The sequence below is a fragment of the Nyctereutes procyonoides genome, unplaced genomic scaffold (genome assembly GCF_905146905.1).
Source record: "Nyctereutes procyonoides isolate TBG_1078 unplaced genomic scaffold, NYPRO_anot_genome, whole genome shotgun sequence".
Taxonomy (NCBI): Eukaryota; Metazoa; Chordata; class Mammalia; order Carnivora; family Canidae; genus Nyctereutes; species Nyctereutes procyonoides.
In genome coordinates this window covers 19156282-19178669 of record NW_026575122.1, presented here as the reverse complement: position 1 = coordinate 19178669, position 22388 = coordinate 19156282, and the positions used below count along the sequence as shown (strand labels likewise).

At 46.6% G+C, this 22388-nt stretch overlaps 1 protein-coding gene across 1 annotated transcript; it reads left to right on the top strand.

Annotated features, from left to right (window-relative positions):
• The first annotated feature begins 3807 nt into the window (after nucleotides 1-3807).
• Nucleotides 3808-5480, top strand: POU4F2 (POU class 4 homeobox 2). Its single transcript, XM_055336687.1, has 2 exons — nucleotides 3808-4092; nucleotides 4539-5480. Exons 1-2 carry the CDS (start codon nucleotides 3808-3810, stop codon nucleotides 5478-5480), a joined length of 1227 nt encoding a protein of 408 aa, XP_055192662.1.
• Nucleotides 5481-22388: the final 16908 nt, after the last annotated feature.

The window sequence follows — 22388 nt, the reverse complement described above, 5'->3', positions numbered from 1 at the left end:
ATATTAATTTATCTCAAGTTGGCAATTGGAATAAAGAGTTTCCTTTTTCCTATCTGGAATTAGACATATTGAGAATATGTCTAATATGAGAGACTGAGAAATCTCTAAGAGATTAAAGAAAAAGTTATAGTAAATTAATGTAATGATATATGGACTTTAGCCATCAGGACAATATTCTCTTGGGAGTTGTCCTGCTTACAATAGTTTTAGTTGATCAATTCCATATCAAACAAAGTTTGTCCAGTCATTTCAACAGTGCCCTCTTTATTTCATGAATTTATTATACTACCTTATTTACCATATGAAGTGGTGACAAGTGTTTAGCATTTTGGAGATCAGTTGTCAGTTGCTATTAAAATCAAGATTAATTCATATTAACGATATGCATTTCTCAATACTCCCAGGTGACAACATACATTAAAACAACTATTGCAAGTAATTAAGCTCAATGAAGGGGGAGGGGTCAGGCAGAGGTTCAAAACACCCCCAAATATTTGATTTTGCAATCCAAGTTCAGCAGACTGTTGCCACAATAATGCTTGGGAAACTCCTCAGGGTTGCTTTTCACTTTACATCTAATTAGGCACCTAATGAAAGAGAAGAATTTTTTCCCCATGTGGTTTTTCTCCTTGATATTCTTATGCCTTTATTTAAACATATAAACACACTGTTTAGAAGGTGCAATGCCCAAAAGTTTCTCCTGTGATTCACTTAGTATTATAATCTGGGGGGGGGAACTAGGTAGATGCGAACATTTGTCTTCCAGTTATTTTCCTCCTCCAATCTCATTCTAGCCCTTTGGCCCAGTACTGACAGAAAACATACCCCAAATATTTTAATTTATTTAATATTTTTATTAGGCTTTGGAGATGCTCAACAGTTTATACTAATTAGACCCTCCAAAGCCTTTTGAAGATTAAGCAAATTGGACAACCCTTGTTAATTAGAACATAATTTGAAGTTTGAAATTATATCATTGATGAAGTAGTCTAATTAGTATGACGATGTGCTAATGGACCAGTGAGACACAGCAACAGTGGAGTTTGGCATGAACCTCTCCAAGGCTTACACAAAAATCCTCCCTCCTATACCGACATTAATAAAAGATTTCTATAGACTTCAGCCTTTCCACGATGACATACAATTTATAGTACACACAATGCATTAGCCCATAGTGCTGCTCAATTTTTTCACTATTATGAAAACTAATAAATTCGTCAAGCTGAATTAAGCATACAAATCAGATGAGGCATAGCAGATTACACAGTGAAGCGCGGTGTCTCCCGAGCCTAAATGAAATTTCAATCTAATAATTCCTTCCTGGCTCAGTCATAATTTGTTTAGAGATGTTGTTCTACTTCTTTCAAAGCGCTATTCGCACTATAATTAAATGATACTCAAGCTTTTAACTTTGATTTATTTCATTTCTCGAAGCTTGAGACAGTGAGAGCTGTACAATGTCATTTTTTTTTCTTTGAAAATTACCGTGGCTGTTGTCGAGGTAGAAATTAAACACCTAAGCATTTAGGCGAACCGTCCAGCGCAAGCCACATTCATTCATGTCAACACCCCTTGTCCAGTCTCGTGTCTAGACTTCTCTGGTCTCATGCTCAGGAACAGTACTGGTAGGAATCCCCTTCAGTTACTATTTATTATTTTCCTCCACATAGTGGGGAGAAAGGCAAGCCCGGGGACAGCGCAGGAGAGCGCAGAGGGGTTAAGGACCGTGGACAGAGCCAGTGGCGCGCCCTCCGTTTCCGCCTTCCGAGGACTCCGGGGGACTGTGCTCCCAATTTGAACCTGCCATCCCGCTCCGTTGAGGTTAGGGGTGAACCGGCGGCCCCCCACCCTCTGCCGCCGCGGGGCTTCCGGGCGCTGACCACTCGAGGGCCCCCCTTCGCCACGCTCCTTTCCACTCTGTTTTGTCCCAGCGCGCGCCAGCGCCTCTCAGGCCTGCCGCCTGCTCTCGCACCTGCTCGCTTTCCCCAGGCACCCTGAGCCTGCACCTGCGCCCAGTCACCCTGGTCCGGGTCAGGCCACCCGCGGACTCCAGGGTCCAGTCTCAGGGCCTCCTCACCCTCGGCTCTACTCTACTCCTTCCACGCTCTGGGGAGGTGACAGCAGCAGCCCTTAACATCGAGGGAAGTAGAAGATAGGAGCGGGTTGGAGGGAAGGTGATGCATATGCGTGTGTGTGTGTGTGTGTGTGTGTGTGTGTAGGAAAGGTTGTCTCCTGCTTTTACAATTTGAACTAAGAGTGTGTGTCCACTTCTAAGAAGAGTGGTCTGCACTGGGACAGAAGTGTGAGCAAAGTGTTGGCTAAAAATAGGCTCTCTGCGCCAAGCGGTTGTGGAAATGAAGATAAGTGGGGCTTGTGCCAACCCCTGAGGGTGTGTGTGTGCGTGTGTGTGTGTGTGTGTGTTGAGGTGCGTGGGGGTGTTCAGCAGCACATGCGCTCTATGATCTCTGGCCCTGCCTCTCCCTCCATCAATTGCCCCTTCCTCTTTTGATTGTGGCTAATGAAGAATAATAAAATCAGTGGCAGGATTTGCCAGTGGATCCGCCCAAGACCCAACTCACACTGAACTTGGATACAGGGAAGAGGAGGAGGAAGATGCGGAGGAAGAGAAAAGAGGGTGAAGAGGAGTGTGTGTCGGTTTGGGGCGCGGGGGAGTAGACAGGGTTGCGGGGGGGGGGGTGGTGCAAGCGGCTGGCGGGGGGGGGGGGAGTCGCATGCGCACAGGCGATCCGAGCTGGCTCCGTGGCTGTCCAATCCGCTGAGAGCTGCGAGAAACCGAGTGAGAGAAAGCCCTGCAGCCCTGTCGACCCCATGTCTCTTCGGCACCAGGCACCCGCCGGGCCGAGGGGGCGCAGCGCCGAGCGCCAGCTGCTGCGTGCACCGGGCGGAAGCGCAGAGCAGCGCGGAGGCGCTGGACCGGGGGCAGCACCCTCGTCCTCTCCTTTGGCGGGGAGCAGGAGATCGGGGTCACCAGAGCCGCGGGAAGGGGCGGGCCGAGTGGGGGCGGAGGCCTGGAACTTAGCGGTAAGCAGGACGGGGGAAGTAACCAGGTAAGAAACGTTCCAAATAGTCTGGGGTAAAAAGCCCACCCAAGGCTGGCTTGGCCCCAACTTTATTCAGGAGTTTCTTTTCCCTGCGCGGCGGAGACTTGGCGGAAGAAGCAGGAGGGGCTGGAGGCCGGCGCTGAGCTCGGCCCCGCCGCTGGAGCGCAGACCCGGACGGTGGGGTGGGGTTGAGCTGGGACACCCAAGTGAGTGAGAGCGGCGGGGCGCCGGCAAGGGGCGGCGGCCTCACCGCGCGGGCGGGGGCCGGAAGGGGAGGTGGAGGGCGCGGCGGGGAGAGGGGGGAGGGTGTCGGGAGAGCCGAACCGACCTGACTCCAGAGGGAGCAAAGAGGGAGAAGGGGCGACGCTAGAATCCTAGCAGGAGAGACGGGCGCTTCCAGGCAGGGAGGGCGGAGGCGCGCGGGAGGGAGGGAGAGAGGGCGGGGGTAGGGGGCAGGCGCGGGGAGAGGGAGTATAACTCGGCGGCCGCGAGGCGCGGGGGCAGTTTCGGGCGCCCAGGTCTGCAGCCTGCGCCTAGCCGAACCCAGCAACCCCCCAGATTGACGGCGGAGCCGGAGGAGGAGCGCGTAGTCCCCGCAAGGCGCACAGAGCTGGGAGCGGCTGCGGGAGAGCGCAACTTTGCATTGCCCTTCCCCGATCCTGCGCTCACCCAGCACTTCTCGAGAGGGTCCCGGCAGGCGGACCAGTGCGTGCGCTAAGGACGAGCACCCGGGCGGACCGGGAAAATGATGATGATGTCCTTGAACAGCAAGCAGGCGTTCAGCATGCCGCACGGCGGCAGCCTGCACGTGGAGCCCAAGTACTCCGCACTGCACAGCGCCTCGCCGGGCTCCTCCGCGCCCGCGGCGCCCTCCGCCAGCTCCCCTAGCAGCTCGAGCAGTGCTGGCGGCGGCGGCGGCAGTGGCGGGGGCGGCGGAGGCCGTAGCAGCAGCTCCAGTAGCAGTGGCAGCAGCGGCAGCAGCGGCGGGGGCTCGGAGGCAATGCGGAGAGCGTGTCTTCCAACCCCACCGGTGCGTATTCCTGCATAATCAACGCTTAAAGGCACATTTTGACAGCCCCCTTTATCTGCTTGATGTTTTTTTCATGTCTGCACAGCAAATCACCCCACACCTCCAACCAATTTCCCCCCCCCTCTCTTATGTATTCAGCGGGTCTTTTCTTTCATATTAATTTTTATGACCTGGGATGTTGCCTGTGCGCGTGTTGTGTTGTGTTGTGTTTGCAAGCTTACTTTCCTCCTCCTCGTGCACTCGGCTTCTCTCAGTGGCGTCCCTCCTCTTCGTCTCACCTGCTTACTTTCAGGATTATTATTATTATTATTATTATTATTATTATTTTAACGTGCTGGGAATGTTGTAGGCGCGGCGGCGTTGTCGAGCGCTGTGCCGGGGCTTCCGGAGAGAGTGCGCACAATTCCCTGCTGAGCGTAATGTGTGCCTTTTACTTGCAATTGCAGAGCAATATATTCGGCGGGCTGGATGAGAGTCTGCTGGCCCGCGCCGAGGCTCTGGCGGCCGTGGACATCGTCTCCCAGAGCAAGAGCCACCACCACCACCCGCCCCACCACAGCCCCTTCAAGCCGGACGCCACCTACCACACCATGAACACCATCCCGTGCACGTCGGCTGCCTCTTCCTCGTCGGTGCCCATCTCGCATCCGTCCGCGCTGGCGGGCACGCACCACCACCACCACCACCACCACCACCACCACCATCAGCCGCATCAGGCGCTTGAGGGCGAGCTGCTGGAGCACCTGAGCCCCGGGCTGGCCCTGGGTGCCATGGCGGGCCCCGACGGCGCCGTGGTGTCCACGCCAACTCACGCGCCGCACATGGCCACCATGAACCCCATGCACCAAGCGGCGCTCAGCATGGCCCACGCGCACGGGCTGCCCTCTCACATGGGCTGCATGAGCGACGTGGACGCCGACCCCCGGGACCTGGAGGCGTTCGCCGAGCGCTTCAAGCAGCGACGCATCAAGCTGGGGGTGACCCAGGCTGACGTGGGCTCCGCGCTGGCCAACCTCAAGATCCCCGGCGTGGGCTCGCTCAGCCAGAGCACCATCTGCAGGTTCGAGTCCCTTACGTTGTCGCACAACAACATGATCGCGCTCAAACCCATCCTGCAAGCGTGGCTCGAGGAGGCCGAGAAGTCCCACCGTGAGAAGCTCACCAAGCCCGAGCTCTTCAACGGCGCGGAGAAGAAGCGCAAGCGCACGTCTATCGCGGCGCCGGAGAAGCGTTCGCTGGAAGCCTACTTCGCCATCCAGCCGCGGCCCTCCTCCGAGAAGATCGCCGCCATCGCGGAGAAGCTGGACCTTAAGAAAAACGTGGTGCGCGTCTGGTTCTGCAACCAGAGGCAGAAACAGAAAAGGATGAAATATTCTGCCGGCATCTAGGAGACCCCGGGTCTCTCCAGGGACAGCCCCCCCTCATCCCCTCTTTTCCCTCCCTCTCTCTCCTGCCTCTTTTCTTTCCACTTTTGGCTACCAGAAGCAATTCCAGTAAATGTGAATCCGGAGAAAGGGAGGATTGGAGAGCGAGCGAACGGGCGAGCAACGGCCAAGCCCGGTGAGAAGGCGAAACGGTTTCTCAAAGGAAAGAAAAACAAAAGAAGGGATTTGTCAAGTCGTAGCAAAGTTGTCCCCTTTGACCCCACCCCATCCGGAAAAGGCACCTCGGCTTCTTCACAGGAAGTCTGGAGCTGGCTGTTTGCAGAAAGGCAGACGAGACAGCCTTTTAAAATGCCCCCAAAATGATCAAGTAAGATTTGTTTTTATTCCTAAAGACATCGCCCTTGTTCAAGTTTAAAAGTACACTTTGCAGCTATTTTTCAGAAGTAGAAGTCGATTCAGGACCGAAACTTTAAACTAGAGTTGATGCTTAATGTGATAGAGACATCTCTAAAGTATTTTGAATTAAAAAAAAAAAAAAGATGGCAGATTTTCTGCATTTACACTGTATATTATATATATATTTTTATTGTGGTTCTTACCCCCCTCTCCCTCTCCCAAGTGTTAATGCTTAAGAAAGGAGTTGCGCCTGCTGTGTTCACTGATCTTGAAAGCTATTAGATTATTGCCGAACAACCCTCTGTAAATTATTAATTTATCTCTCTAGCAACTTAATTTGTGCACATTCTAATTAATTAAACTTTAGTCTAAAAAACGGGGGAAACGTATGGCTAGTGGAGTTAAACAATTTTATGTTTGACGAGTTTATTGAATTTTTATGGCTCTCCTCTTATACTGTGTTCCTTTTGGCCTATTTGTATATTCTCACTTTGAATGACGATTGTTTTTTTTCTTTGTTTTTACTGGTAGTGTTCTGATTTGTGAGTCGACACTCAGTAATGGATGTCTTAATTGTGTAGACCTGATTCACTGTCCAAAGTATTGTTTACTTTGTTACATATTTAATGGGGGATTCCCACATTGTCCCCACTACACACGCGCTCTCTCACTCACCATTACACACACACACACACACACACACACACACACACACACACCTCTAATGGAAGAAAAGAAGTGAAGCAATTGGAAGCATGACTATGATGCATCATTTTCTAGCTTTAGGTGCATTTTGCCACTTGGTGTTTGCCCTTCCAGATTCTAAGATTCCACCAAGGTATTTCAATCTTCTTGTTTTCAATTGCTTTGTTGATTACATTTTAACATTTACAAGAATCCTTCAGTTTTTCCTTTTGGAGGTTTGTTTGTAGAGAAACTAATCTGAACTATAAGAAAGACAGTGCACTGCTTGTAAATTCACATTGTTTGGTAGAATTCTTTTGGAACAACAACAAATTAGGTACATGGTGACTGGTACCTTATCTATTGTAAATATTCCATTCAAAATGATGCACATATAGATATATTCTTACAAATTTTGCTGTATTGCTGTTCCATTTGAGGCTCTCTGAAGTCTTGAGTTCTGTATATGACCTGCTTTCTTGTTTCTTTTTTTTTTTGTTAATAGATGGTTTATTTACTATGGTAATGTATTAAGTTATTTTTGGTGTTGTTTGATTGTCTTTCATTGAAAAGATGATTTTAATGTTTTATTGGCAAAGTATGCTGTTTTTTCATTAAAATATACTATTAAAATTAAATGGCTTTTAAAATGTGATGTTGTTTTCAGTCATTTATATGGAAATTATTTTGATGGGGGATTTTTTTTTAAAAGCAGGAGCATTTTGATTTATTATAGAGTTGCTATCATAGTCTGATTTGGATTTAGTAGGGGCTGTTTCTCTAGGAAGGTGCAAAAGAACAGGGTTTATAATAGACCTCTAATAGCTAGAGCTCATCTTACAGGGTGCTTTGCTTTTCTGTCCACATGAGACTGTGATATTTGGCTCTACATACCTCCCTTTGAATCTCTTCTCCAGATCTGCGATAATTCTGCAAAGACAATCTTTGTGAGCAAGGGTATTACATGGGTAAAAGGAAGAAATGAACTCTGTTTAGTTTTCAGCAGCACTGGAAGACTGGGTGTGGCAAGAGGCCTATTTCTGGGGGTAGGACACCCTAGTTGAGGCCTAGGGGCTGGCCCATCATAATTCTCAGTTCAGTCACCACTCCTGGAAAGCAGTGTCCCAACCAGAGCAGGGAGCACTTAGGTTACTGGGTTATAAAGTAAAGTACATCTCTTCCTCTCTCTCTCTTCCTCCATTTCCATAACCTTTACACCAACTTACATTCTGTAATAGAGAAAGTGGGTGGAGGAGGAAGAAATCCTGAGTGGTTAGAAAGAGTAGAATTAACCCCCTTTCACTCAGACATCAGAGTTGGGGGAAATCTAATGGTGATCTGGCACAAAGAAATTCTGCCCTTTGACATACAAACTTTTAAAAATTTTTAATCCTCATTTAAAAATACTTCCCCACCCATTTTAAGCAACATATTAGGTTTTTAAAGGTGGTTTTTTTTTCAAGAAAGCTCTGGTTTAGATATTTACATTATTAATGATGAGAACACCTTACTAATCTATAGGTCCTACAAGAGGAAGAACACTTTACTAATCTATAGGTCCAACAAGAGGAAGGGGGATCCTATAGGGGAAATTCTGCTACTCTGAGCTGTGACCTAATATGGAACTTTTGGGGCATGTTTCTTATTTTGAAGATAAAGTTAGGAAATGTCCCATGAGTCAATGAAAATTGTTATAAGTGGCTCAAGTTGGGATTAAATGTCGTTAGAGAACATGATTTTCAGATGTAACAAAAAAGCACCTGTTAGAGTTAATGGATATTAAGTGGAGGGGCTTCTTTTTCTACAACTTAAATAAGGAAGACACCGGAAGAGACAAAACCTGTGTGTCCATTTAGAAACAATGAGATATATTGTTTAGATGCTAAAGGAAATACTGAAAGTTGTTGGGATTTAAAAGAATTGTGAATCCAGATACAGTGATATTGATGGTTTAATTTTATTCTTATATTTTGGAGGTTGAAAGTCCCATCTTCAACTTTGCCATCTATTCCTAGGTTCAATTTTCTTGAAAAATCTTTTCAAATAGCCAGCCCTTATCTCACTACAGCTAGGTCCTGATTTCAGCACCACGGATAGTAACCACAGAACTTAGTCCTACTCCACCACAGGTTTGACCAAGCCCTGTCAGCCAGCTGGAGAACTTTCAGCTTACTTACTTTTTCCAAAGTGGAGAAAATAAGTTAAATGGCTTGAGTGTGTAGCAAGTCAACCTTGCTGATCTAGGATTAACATTATCTTTAGTAAGTAACACCCTTTCCCCCAACGTGGCAGTTATCTAAGTCTAGGATACGTGCATTAAGAGAAAGGGGAGTCCATTAGAAGACTGACAGGTGTGCTAGTGTTTTCTTTCTACAAATATAACATCTTTACATGAAGAGAAAAAACTGTAAAAGTAGTAGAAATTGGGAAATATATTGACAGAAATAAAACAGGTATTCTTTATCTTTAGTGAATTTGAAGTACATGGTAGCTTTCATATACGCATGTTTGTCCAAGATTTTTATGACAAAAATGACGTAATGTTAACTATCCATTTACTTCAACAGTTGGGAGTGAAGGCCTATATATTCCCCCTCATTCACTAAGTATTTTTTGTCTCCCATGTTCCTGCACTTTTAAAACTGTATCACAGTTTGAACTGCATCTTCTCTATGTTATTATGAGAGTAAATGAAACCTTCTTGCCTATAAGATGGAAACTATAGTCATTAGTTAAGCTTACTTAAATGTTTTTGTTTTATGGAAAAATCAGAATTTTAAAAAAGAAATATATTCTGAAAGTTTTTATTAGTGAGAGTAGCAGAGATATATCAAAACAAACCAAAGGGATTTGGAGAGAAGAGGATTGGTCTTAAAGAAGAAAGTAAAGGTAAGAACAGAATGAATCCTGTATAAATGGCTAAGAGATATTTGTTTAGTATTGGCTTTCAAAATACTGAGGTAGATAAAAAGCAAATTGTGGGTAAAGAGCCTTGTCATATCAATGAAATAATTTCATTAGCATTCATGACTCATTTCCTAATTTTTTTCTCCAAGGTCCACAATTACTATTTAGTTAGAAAGAGATATTTCATGAATTGACTTAGCACACCTAGTCATCTTCAATTTGACATTTCAGAACTATGCAGTTTATTTTTTTAAACTTTTCCAAATGCAAATGATCCAATCTTTTTGTTCAATGCAATCATCTAAATCTAAACTATAATGGAATAAATGTCTAACAGCAAAGATCATGTAAGTGCTGGTTGATATCTGAGTATTCTCTATACCAATTGTATTCTGATGTTATCCAGAAAAAGTGCAGTTTCCTTGGAATATTTAACATTAAATAGTTGGTCAATTCTTCGTCGGATTACATCTCATTGACACATAGCTTGGGGAAAAAGAATGGAAATATGAAAAATCACGTGAAATAATTATGATTTACGGTCCATATAATACTCTTCTACTTTCTATAAAGTGTATTTTAAAAATAAATAACGATACATAACTAACTCTTTTTACTGTCAAGGACAGATTCTGAAGCCTCTCTTTGCCAAGAGACTTGGAATTGGGGGCATAAAAATGCTTTATTTCAAGCTTTAAATGAATTCATTTTGATCTATCTGTTGGGGACACTCTTGAGGACATGGTGGAAAAGACATTTTAAAATCCACTTGATTTTAAAAGGTGTATTATTCAGAGGATAAAACTTAAACTTTTCCAACCATGCCATGGCAATAATTTTCGAAATTTACCTTTTAAATTGTTTGGTAAATTGTTTGGTAAAAACAATTTATATCTCCAGGTAAATGGTGCACATTAGAACTCAAAACTGTACTTCACTTTTCAGTTGGCCTTAGAGGGAGGGGCTGCAACAGAAGGGGAAAAAAAAGTTAGATTGGTATTCTGATAGGACAAAAAGGAAGACAAAGGTTCCCGGATAGTTATGATGATAGAAATGTTCCTGAAGTCTACATTTGTCAGGAGACAGATTTATGGCAATGAGAAAAAAAAAATCACTAAATTTTTCCTGCTTTGCCCCTTTAAAGGAGCCTTTCCCAGTACTGAAAAGCTATTATGAGTGAATTAATAAATTACACAGCAAATTATTAAATCCAGATAATTACAAGGAATAAGTAAGTAATCATTAGTTATCTCAGCTAATTACTGTGGGTCAGAGCCAGCCGGAATGTGAAATCCTCCTCGGGAATTGAAATTAACTTTGCACAGTGAGTCTCTCTGCTTGACATCCCCAGTCTGTAGGCACATGGCAGCTCCCTTGTGAGCTAGTCTTTCTATTTAACTTGGAGAGAATAGAAATAAAATTAAGTGGCGATGTGATAATAGGAAGCTGCTCAGAGAGCAAACTGTGGGTTTTATCCTGTATTTTCAAGGCCTGCAGATGAAAAGCTTTATTTACACCAGTTTCAAAAAAATTTAAAGCATCCTTGTTGAGATAGATTCCCTGAACACACACACACACACACACACACACACACACACAAATCTGCAGTCATGTGGTATGACAGTCAGATTAGCAACACATGAAGAAGGCTCAAGAAAAAAAAATGTTTTGAGGTGTGTGTGTGTGTGTGTGTGTGAGAGAGAGAGAGAGAGAGAGAGAGAGAGAGAGAGAGATGGGGGTAGCAGTGAGAAAGAAATAAATAAAATGAAAATATTGCTCTGCTTTTATCCCACAGAGTGGAAAGGCTGTCGAAAAGTGCAGCCCAGTCTAATAATCTGTTTGTTTTGTTTGGGTAACAATATGCTTTCATCTTGCCACAGGAAGAACCAGCTTAGTGCAAATGTTGTCTCTCGTTGATCTTTCCGCCAGATGCTTCAAGAACTGATGTCACCTTTTTTTTTCTTTTTCATATAGCATCACTTTCCAAAGCCAGCCTCCACTACCCTCTCTCCCTCTCCACTCCCACCAACCCCCCAAGGCCTTCTCAAAGGGCAGAGAAGACAGCCAAGCCTGGTGCCTGTAGGAAGTGGAAAATGTATCTGTGTGATAAAGTGATTGTGTGTATCACAGGGTTGGGAAAGAGTGGACATACGAAGAAAACTGCTGTTAATATATTAAAATGAGGAGGGAAATCTAAAGAGCTGCTCTTTTTATCAATTGCAATTAGATGGACAGTCTTTCCGCTCATTCCCTGCTCTAGTCTGGGATGATAATAAAAATTTAATGAAGCCTGGGACGAGCAGAGAGCTCTGTCTAGGGACCGTGGAATAGAATATTTTAACTGTACATTTATACCAACTGTCTGGCTTCAAAGACGTGACTGCTTTTAATCTCGAATTAGAAAACCACAGATTTGAAATTAAATATTAGATACCCTCGGATCCCCTTCCTCTCTGAAATATTGTCACGATTCTGTTTTCCTCCATTGGCCCGTAACACATATCTTAGGTCTCCAATTACATTTCCGTGAATAATAGATGGCTTTGATAGGGTGCAGTATTCTGGTGCTTTTGTTTTTTTTTTTTTAAATAGAGTTAATGCAATATTAATTGGCTGTAGATGTTATAAGAATGCACAGCCCCCTTTTCAGGAACAAATCGATGAGATAGGGATATGAGAGTCAGCGAAGGCGAAGGCTTTTCCCAGCGCAGGTCACTTCTTTGTCGAGGGGACCTTCCTAGAGATCTGGGTAAGTGGAGGGTGCTTTGAGTTCCGAGGCCCTGGCTGCGTAGGCTCCGCAACCTGGAGAGAAAACAACTGGTGAGGGCGGAGGTACAGAAAGAGAACTGTGTGTGTGAGAAGCAGGGTGTGGGGAAAGCGATTACCGAGAGGCTTTGCTGGCTTTTCAGGGCTAAGGCTTGGCGCGCGCCCGGCCGCGCTGGCGCTGTGGAGGAGTCAAGATCCTGGCACCCACGGCTGGGGCTTAGCACCACTTTGCACGTCGCGGGCCTTGGGTTGCATGCCAGCCCCAAGTTCCCTCCTCCAGATCCGGGTGCACCTCGGTGAGAAGCTGGTTGGGAGGGCGTGAGGGCCAGAGTCCGTAGGAGTGGGGGTGGGGGTGGGGTGGGAGGGGCAGAGCCGTCCCCCCGCGCGGACCTCGCCGGCCCTGGCCCCGCGTGGCCCCCAGAGCCCGGGGAGCAGGCTGCCTGCCAGGCGCGCAGCCGGGAACCCGCGAGAAAGAGGCCCGGGCGCCTCGCCCCCTCGCATTTTACTAATCACGTCTATTTAAATTCTAGCGCGGTCCGCCGCGCTCTCACCGGGAAAGCTCTGGAGAACTGGACCCATCAATTATTCTGAAAAAAATCCCAGACTACGTGAGGCTTCCAGCCTGCGGGAGGGAGGCGGCGGGAGGAGGTGGAGAACCTCGCCCCTACCCTTCCACGCTTCTCTCCGCCCTTCCCCGCGCCGACGCCTTGGCGTGCACTTAACTTCAGGGCTCTGGGGCCCAAAGGAGCTACTGCACCTTCTGATTTGCGCTTCTGTGGACCGGGCGGGGAGGTGCCGGGCATAGACTGGGACCTGGCCTAGCCTTCCCCTCGCCCCGCGGGAGAGTTGGGGTCCTAGGCAGCCGGATCACATAGACCACCGTTTCGGGCCTGCTCCCCCGTTTGCGTCGCCGCTGCCACCCTCACTATTGGCCGCGTCCTAAAGCGGGCAGGCTGGTTGGGGGATGCTGGGCGCCGAGCAGTCACCGCTCTGCCTTTACTCGGTAGACCTGTGAGGATGGGACCTTAGGGACATTCTAGTTTAGAAGCCTTTTAGGAACCTCGATCTGAAGTCCTCTAGCACTCCCCCACCCCCTACGCAGGCTTCTGCATGCCCCGAGGCGGAGCAGCAAGCCGGGCGCGCAGCTGGACGCGCGAGGAGAACGCGTTGGCTCTCAAGTAGGGAGGCGGGAGCCGGGCTGGTAATTACTGCCCCCCCCCCAGCCTCGCCCGCCCCACCTCCGCACCGGGTCTGCAGCCATCACTCCAGCTGTCACTCGGCGGAAGGCGAGCGCCCTCCCCCCTTCCCCGACTTTGCTCCAGCTAACAGAAGCCGGAGAGTGTCCGGGTCGGGGTTCCCAAATGTGTGTTATGATTTTTCATAAATACAATACTTCCTCCTTCGTCTGTCCCCTAACCTCCCCATTTTCTGGACCCTGGGAGCATAGTCAAAGTCTTATTTGCGTATATTGGTGAGTGTTTTTTGTTTTGTTTTTGTTTTTGTTTTCTTTGATGGGGTGGAGAGGTTCTCTTGTAGCTCCTGGGTTTCCCTGTATAGTATGAGGCGACAAGGAAATGAGAAGTCTGTATCTTCTGGAATTCTAAGATGCCATCAGAGTCATCCTGTTAAATCAATGCGGTTTGATTAAAAAAAAAAAAAACCAGAAACAAAAAACAAGTTACTGATGGGCTGGAGAGTGATTGAAAGGCTTAAATCAACACCCTCTGTGTGAATGACTCAGGCAGTGTTGTTATTCTCAGAAGGCCTGGGGGACTCTGAATTGGTGGGCTCACTGGAAGATAGATGGTTAATAAACGTAGGGCCGGATACTCCTACTTTCCCAAAGGGACACCAGGCTTTTGCTAAGTGGCAGTCTGTATTCTCTGTGCAATTTGGTTAAATGGTGGCGAAGGCTCCCTGATTTCCAGAGACAGACTAGGTCTGGTTTAGGGAATTATTGGCCTGGTGTGTGAGGTGATGGAAGTGTGCACATGGTGGGAAGCTTGAGATAATTCTTTGGAAAAAGCAGTCACTTCATTCTCCAAATTCAACAGCGGTCCAGGGTCCAGATATAGAAGTGTAAGTTTTCCTGGGGAATTCCCCTGACCTCTGCCCAGAATAGCCACCCTTGCCCCAATCCTGGTCTCTCAATTTCCTTGTTTTAAATCCATGGACTTCTATTCATTAACCTGGAAGTGGGGAAGGTGGGTGTGAGGTATCTCTTCTTTGGTGTAGACCATCCTCTGAGGCCTAGAGGGCCCTGTCAGCGCAGCAAAGCCAAGGTGCATACCTCTGCCCAGAGTACATCCTAGCCTCCGCAGGCTTGGCCTAAAGCTATAGACCGCAAGAGAGGTAGAGATCCTCCACTTCAACTCTGTCATTTTCTGGAAACTTGTCATCCAGGTAACACTAACAGATAGATGGATATTCATAAACTGGCACAGGGGGTACATACAGGGCCGTTCCCTGGGTGCCAGCACACCTGGATGAAACTTTTCAAACTCACTCAAAATCTCTCCCTCTTATTCTAGCCCAAGCAAATGGTTGGACTGGAAGGTGCTTGAGACTCACCTCCCTTTGTGTTTTTTTTTTAAATGGCTTTGACCTTCTGTTTGTCACAGGTGTCCTTCCTGCCAGTCCTGCCTTTACACAGAGCCCAGACTTGGTGTTTTTTGGCTGTAGCACCTTTGGCTTCAAAGGTAGAGCCGTGACTGCCAGGAAGGACATGGGGTAAGGCCTGCCTACAGCTGGGTCCAGGAGTGCGAGGGGCCAGAATTAGATGGAGTGTTCCATTTGGAATCGGGATTCAGTGCTTCAGGCCCTGGGCTCTCCTGAACTTTGTGGTAGCTTCCAGAGAGGGCAACCAGGCTCCCTGGTTTGAAGGGTTTGAAGTCCCATTTTGGTACCAACTTGGAGGTTCTAACTAACAATGCGAGATCTGGCTAACTTTCCTTTTTGGTACCTGGAGTGACCACTTCTTTGCCTGGGACCAGAACAAAAGCCACCACTTTCTCCTCCCTCTCCAGAGTCTTTGGTCATTGAGGTGGAGGATGAGTGGAGGAGGAGAACCCAGTCCCTGGCTGCTGAACTAGGAGTTCTGATTCCTTTCAAGAGAGAAGTTGTTTTTGAAGGCGATTGCGGTCAGATCCTTAAGTTACGTCTCTAACTTCGTGAACCGGTCCTAAATGTGTTAAGTAAGAATCAGCTGGCAACTTGCACTTTCTTTCATCAACTTTTCACTTTGCAGTCCTGAGAGCTTTTAATTACAGTATTGTCAGAGGGGCCCATTCTTCTATTTCCTAAATCATTTCATTGATTTTTTTTCCCCTTTCATGCTGCCTTCCTTTTCAGCAAGACTTATTTTTTCTTCCCTGGGATTCACTCAGAGTTTGAGAGGTGAACAAGAAAAAAGAGGGGGTGTGAAGGGAGATTGGTGGTTAATAGGAGAGTAATCTCTACCTTTCCCCAGGGAGAGGGAGAAATGCAAAGAATGACCACATCTGCCCTCTCCCCAGTGGAGACAGTGAAGACACACAAAAGAGAAAGGAAAGCTGTAATAAAATAGAAAGGGCACAGCGTGGGGGAACCAAACCAGTCCCATTTCATCAAGTATTCTTAATTAGATCCATGAGAACCCCAAGTACCCAGATACTTGGTAATTAGTCTTGGTTACATGCGTTTGTTCACTAGAAATAAAATCGCAAAATTTCCTGAAGGTGACTCGAACTATACACTCTGGGCAGGAGGAAAAAAGTGGAAGGATAAGCAAATCTCACTCTCTGAGCTGAAATGTGGCAAACGCAGCTTCCCATAATGAAAAGCTCAGCTACTATTCCTTCTAAAACCGGGTGAAACCAGAATTCTTTGCTTTTGTCACTAATTTTGTTATTTACGTAACTCTAAGCTTTATTTTTTTCAAAAGTAGAGTTTTTATCATCCGGTTTTGGCATCAGCACGGAGCATAAACCAGCTGTTGGAAAACAGGGAGGAGCGGGATCTTGCTGTCAGACAAAACGAGAGGTGAGGCTGCTCTTTCCACTTACTCCCATTGCTTCAGAATCCTACACTAGTGGGTAGAAGAAATGTCTAGATGTTTCCTGAATGTCCCTTTAGCAGTAGAAGTATGTGTGATTGGGGGAAGAGGGTTGGAGGGAGGAGTAGATAGAATTAATGGAAGCTGGGAATAATCGTATTTATTGAACCCCAATTTAAAACTACTTCATAACTCAGTAATGATGGTAAGAAGCATCCCTACTCTCCACCATTTAACTCCTGGCCATTAGGTATCAGTTACTCCCAGATAAAATGATTTAATCAGTCGAGGAGAAATCTTTTTAATGCTCAATCCCTCACCCTTCCATTTTTCCCCTCCCCTTGCCCTCTTCTCATTACTCTCATCTTTCAAATGGCTTAGATGAAGAAATCTTAGAAGCTACTGTCACTAGTAGAAACAGCTCTCTTATTGAGGCAGGATTTCTATATGAACTCTAACACAGCTCATGAGTAGCTTATAAAAATGACCCCCCAAATCCGTATTTATCTTGCATGTGTAAGGCAGAGAAAACTGTCCTGAGATGCAGCAATGCTTGCTTTTCCTGCAGCAGAAAGACTGAGTTTTTACTTGTATTTTATAATAAGCCATTGACAAGCTAGAGCTGTCTGTTTTTCAGGTTTGCAAACTCACTCTTAAACAAATTCTTTCCACTTGTTTAGGAAAGGATGCTATCCCTGAAACTGCAGCTGGAAGCAGCTCTAAGCAACCCCAGAATTACAGAGGGAATGTGCCCCAACTGATGCCTAGTAGACGTGATAAAGCACAAAGTGGACACAGGTAACACCATCTTAGAGTAACTCTTCTTCCAGCCTTCCCATTTAACTGTCAGAGCAGGAACAGGTCATATGGAAATCAATTTTAAGAATCAGTCCCCAAACACTTTCACTTACTTAACACTTATAATGTGGGAAGCACAGGAGGGAAGGGAAAGAAAAAAAAAAAGGCAGAGCCACAAATATCTCCTCCACTTTAAATTGAGTAGGTATTAGAGTTCCTCCAAACTAACCTCTCTGAACTGCTTCTGTTCTTGAATTCTTTTTCACTTTTTGTTCCCACCACACCCCTACCTACCAACCATCATCTTTCTCTGTCCCCTCCTCTTCCTCACTTTCCTTTTCCCATTCCCTCCCCACTTCCCAGCACTTTCTTGTAGAACCTGAACTGTGTGCAAAGCTAGAAATGAGATGTCACATGATTTCACAGTAAGAGGTTTCTAAAACTGTGATCAGTAGAGCCTAGATTCCCAGGAAAGTTGTCTGTGTCATTGCAGGTACTATGGGGGTATGTGGTTTGGGAGCATATAATGCAGCCCTGAATCTTACTGAAGGAAAGACCTGTGTCTATTCTGGGTGTCTCGGTGGGTGTGAGGTACAGGTCCAAGGGAGTGGAGTCTAGATTCTCTTTTGTGGACCTCTTTAACCATGCAAAGGAGATGCCAAGGACATTTTTACTCTCTTGGTTGAAGAAGCACACAGGACTCTAGAAGATATCATATTTACCACCTAAACACACTGACTTTTAGATGGAAATGCCATCAGTTGTCTCTGCCCAGTTCTGTTGCAGAACTATTAATCATATTAATCATATCCACAAGGATTGCCAAAATGGCAAGGCTCTCTTCGCTTTTCAGTTTATACAGAACAGAATCATTTACATAAAGTCCTTAAGGCAAATAACTGTTGGGGCTCTAATTTATATCTGATCGAAAATTAGCCGTCATTATGCGCTCCATTAGCAGCATCTTTAATGTGCTTCTAAGCACCATTTGTCAAGCGGCTTGTTAATATCCTTCAAGTCTTTAAAGTTGAGAGCTCATTAAAGAGTGCGCTCTGTTATTGATGTAATTTAGATGAGTTTGGAAGAGCAACTACACCATGCCTCGAATGGGCAACCTCCAGAAGCCAGGGCAAGGGGCCATTTGGTGACCAAGTTCACTATGAAGGGTTTCCCAGAAGCCTTCATGGTTCTCTGACAGCAGGTCTCTTGGACCCAAAGAGGTGTTTTTGAAGGCCCACTCCCTGACCTGGGCATAAGTCATCCATTTCTTTGGGAAGGCCTATGTTTGTCTTCTGTGTTTTCTTTTTTTCCTCATCAATTCAAATTCACTGTGGCTCCCTGAACCTTATGAGAGGGAGCGGGGAGCATAGAAAAATAGGCCCTGATGTAAGGTCCTTGATGAGAGAATTTGCCAGTTTTCTTTTATTTTCTTCATACCCCCATCTCATATTTAGTGCTACTCATTTACTTCCTGGGGCCTTCCCTTTATTCCACAGAATGGAGGAAGTAAATATCCATTGAGAAAACCATAGGCTGAAAGACAGAGATACTGCCCTTGAACCTATTTTGACTGAGGTACAGTAAACCCGCTTAATTATGTACATATTATTACATTATCTATCAACCACCCCATCAGAAGAGCATAAAGGCCAATAAATTACCTCAGTTATTTATCTAAAAATCCATATATTTTGTCATTTTCTTTCTGGAGGAGATTATGTTAGTGTAACACAATAAAGAAAACCATTAGCACAGCCAGAAAATTGCAACTGAGTGCAACAATAATTTCACTAGCAGGAATAAATAACAGTTTAGAAAGCTGCATTTTTGTCCTGGATTTTCTGGTAGGTTGTATCAGCTTTCCTTTGATTCAAGTCCTGAGTGGATCTGTGAATCCTGCTATCAGGAGTTTAGTAAGATTTTGTACACCTTCCTTCCCCTCTATTAAATCTTATATTAAAAGAAAAACATTCAAACCATCGTGATTTTTGGACCCCACTTCGATCTCTACTCTAAATTCACTTCCCCTCCTGATGAGGCCTTCTGGGGACTCAGAGATTAATGTAAGATAATGAAAGACATTAGGCATTTTATTCTCTCCTTTAAATTTCCAAGATTCTTTCAGCCTTAGAAGCTTGTGTGAAGATGGCTCTACTTTTTTTCAGATGGAGTAAAAATAAAACCAAGAGTTTAGGAACTGGATGGGGGTGGGGGTGGTCCAAATGCCTCCATGTCTTCTTTAAACCCTTCTCTCCCCTTTATCTCCCTCTTAGAGAATAATCTCATTTTCATCATTTGTTGAACAGCTTATTCTTGCCGTCCACACCTTGAAAGAGTTTATTACCCACACATGGAGAAAGAGAAGGGAGAAAGAAAGATATAATAAGATCAATCTAAGGACATATTGAGGTCATATAACAGCACAAATATTCTCAAGTGCTCTGTATAATGTGCAGTGGGGATTTTGGGCAGTTTTATTGTGTGGTAGGATCCTCATCTCCGTTGTTTTTTACAGGATTCCTCCAGGCTAAAGTAATAAAGCGAGTAATTAGAATGCTAAAGACAGATGTAAATAACAGGAATGAGACAGCGGTGACAGATGAGCGGCTGGGTCAGGAAAGAGCCCAGTTGGTGGAAATGACACGGCCCCCGCCCCCTCCCCGCGGCCTCGGGCGCCCCCCCCCCGCCTCTCCCCTCCCCCCGCCCCCCCGCGGCCTCGGGCGGCCTCCCCCGCCCCGCCCCCCACGGCCCCCCGTGGCCGACCCGACACGGTGTCTGGGTCCTCGCACGCCGCGCGGGGGGCCCGGGCCTGGACAGCTCCAGGCCCCACCGCTGACCCGCCGCCAGGGGCGCGCCAGGGCCTCCCCCCTGCCTCCCTCCCCGCTCCATCGCCCCCCCCGCCCCGGGCCCCGCAGCCTCCGCCCGCGCCCCGGCCACGGCTCCCGGGCACCCCGGGCACCCCGGGCGCGGCGGCTGAGGCGGCCCCGCCGTCCTCGCAGCAGCCGCGCGGCCTTGGGGCCCCGGGGCGGAGGGGCCAGGTCGGCGCCGGGCCTGCAGACCCCCAAGGACTGAGAGCGCCTCGCGGACCTTCAGGGGACTCCCCCCAGGGCCCCTCCGGGGCCGCCCCCGGCCCCAGCCTTTCCCGATGTAAACGCCACACTGGCCCACGTGGGACCGGGACCCGTCGGAGCCCAGGGAGGCGGCTCTCGGCGAGGCCCCTTCCCAACCCCGACGCGCCCAGCGCCGGCCCGGCCCGCAGCGCGGCAGCCCCCAGGGGACCGGACCGCGCCCCCCTCCGCACGGCGGGGAGACTGAGCCGCCGCTGTCAGTCCGTCGTACGGAAGTTTAAGAGGGTAAATGCTCCTAATCACGGACTTTGACGTTAGAGAAAGAAGAACCAGGCCTGAATCAAATCTCTTAACAGGTCCTTGAGTGGATGAAAACCCCACAGACAACTCTCACGATCTGGTTGCCAGAGAGCACCTCTCACTCCTGCTTGTAGGAGCCAGAGCCATGGCCCTAAAACTGGAGCCTGCCCAGGGCTGAGGGCTTATTTCGGGGAGAAGGCCAGCCAGTTCCAGCACCGCTGCTGCCTAACGGAATGGACGCACAGAAGTCTATGTTAGCTTGAGAGGACCGAATGCCTTCTTTTCCGCATCAGTACTCTTCAGATTACAACACACGTGCATCAGACAAATGAGAAACCCCAGAGCGAGCCAGATTAGGATAGGAGACAACTCTAATCTCTCCAGTAATGTTGGTCCTGGGGTAGGTGAGCTGGTACCGGGATGCTTCTGGCAGGTGCTTGCGAAACACGGGGGATGGGTATGTCAGACGACGAATTCCTCTAGTACTCCCTGGATTATTAACATCCGTTAATGCCCACCAGTGGAGGAAGGAACCATTCTTTCAGATTTTTAAAAGAGGCTTGTAAACCAATGGGGTAAAATGGGAAATACGTATTTATTAATTTTGGTTTTAATTTTTTTTAAAAAAAATCTGTTTAAATTCAATTTGCTAACGCATAGTATAACACCTAGTGCTCATCACATCACATGCCTATCTTCTCCGCCACCCCCCCCGCCTCCCCCACATTCACTTCCCCTTCTGCAACTCGTTTGTTTATTTCCTAGAGTTAGGAGTCTTTCGGGGTTTGTGTTCCTCTCTAATATTTCCCCACTCAGTTTCCCCCTTTCTCATATGGTCCCTTCTACTATTTCTTATATTCCACATATGAGTGAAATCATATAATTGTCTTTCTTTGACTGACTTATTTCACTCAGCATAATACCCTCCAGTTCCATCCACGTTGAAGCAAATGGTGGGTATTTGTCCTTCCTTATGGCTGAGTAATATTCCATTGTATACATAGACCACGTCTACTTTATCCCTTCATCTGTTGAAGGACATCTCAACTCCTCTCAGTTTGGCTATTGTGGACATTGCTGCTGTAAACATTGGGGCGCTGGTGTCCCAGTGTTTCACTACATCAGTATCTTTGGGATAAATCCCCAGCAGTTCAATTGCTGGGTCAGTGCAGATCTATTTTTAGCTCTTTGAGGAACCTCCACACAGTTTTCCAGAGTGGCTGCACCAGTTCACATTCCCACCAACAGTGCAAGAGGGTTCCCCTTTCTCCACATCCTCTCCAACATTTGTTGTTTCCTGCCTTGTTAATTTTCCCCATTCTCACTGGTGTGAGGTGGTATCTCATTGTGGTTTTGATTTGTATTTCCCTGATGGCAAGTGATGCGGAGCATTTTCTCATGTGCTTGTTGGCCATGTGTAGATCTTCTTTGGAGAAATGTCTGTTCATGCATTCTGCCCATTTCTTGACTGGATTGTTTGGTCTTTGGGTGTTGAGTTCTTTATAGATCTTGGATACTAGCCCTTTATCTGATACGTTATTTGCAAATATCTTCTCCCATTCTGTAGGTTGCCTTTTAGTTTTGTTGACTGTTTCATTTGCTGTGCTGGAGCTTTTTATCTGATGAAGTCCCAATAGTTTATTATTGCTTTTATTTCCCTTGCCTTTATAGACTTGTCTTAAAAGAAGTTGCTGTGGCCGAGGTCAAAAAGGTTGCTTCTTGTGTTCTCCTCTAGGATTTTGATGAATTCCTGTCTCATATTTAGATATTTCATCCATTTTAAGTTTATCTTTGCGTATGGTGTAAAAGGATGGTCCAGTTTATTCTTCTGCATGTGCCTGCCTAGTTTTCCCAACACCATTTATTGAAGATGGTTTTAATTTTCAATTATTATTTTGGTTTAAGTTAACATTTTATTTTTAAACTATCACATCCTTAAAAAAAACATGAGGGAATGAC

Bases quoted from the DNA above. Each gene is read 5' to 3' on its own strand.
- POU4F2 (XM_055336687.1), top strand. From the start codon at position 3,808: ATGATGATGATGTCCTTGAACAGCAAGCAGGCGTTCAGCATGCCGCAC. The intron at 4,093-4,538 runs GTGCGTATTCCT...TTGCAATTGCAG, and splicing joins CGTGTCTTCCAACCCCACCG to AGCAATATATTCGGCGGGCT.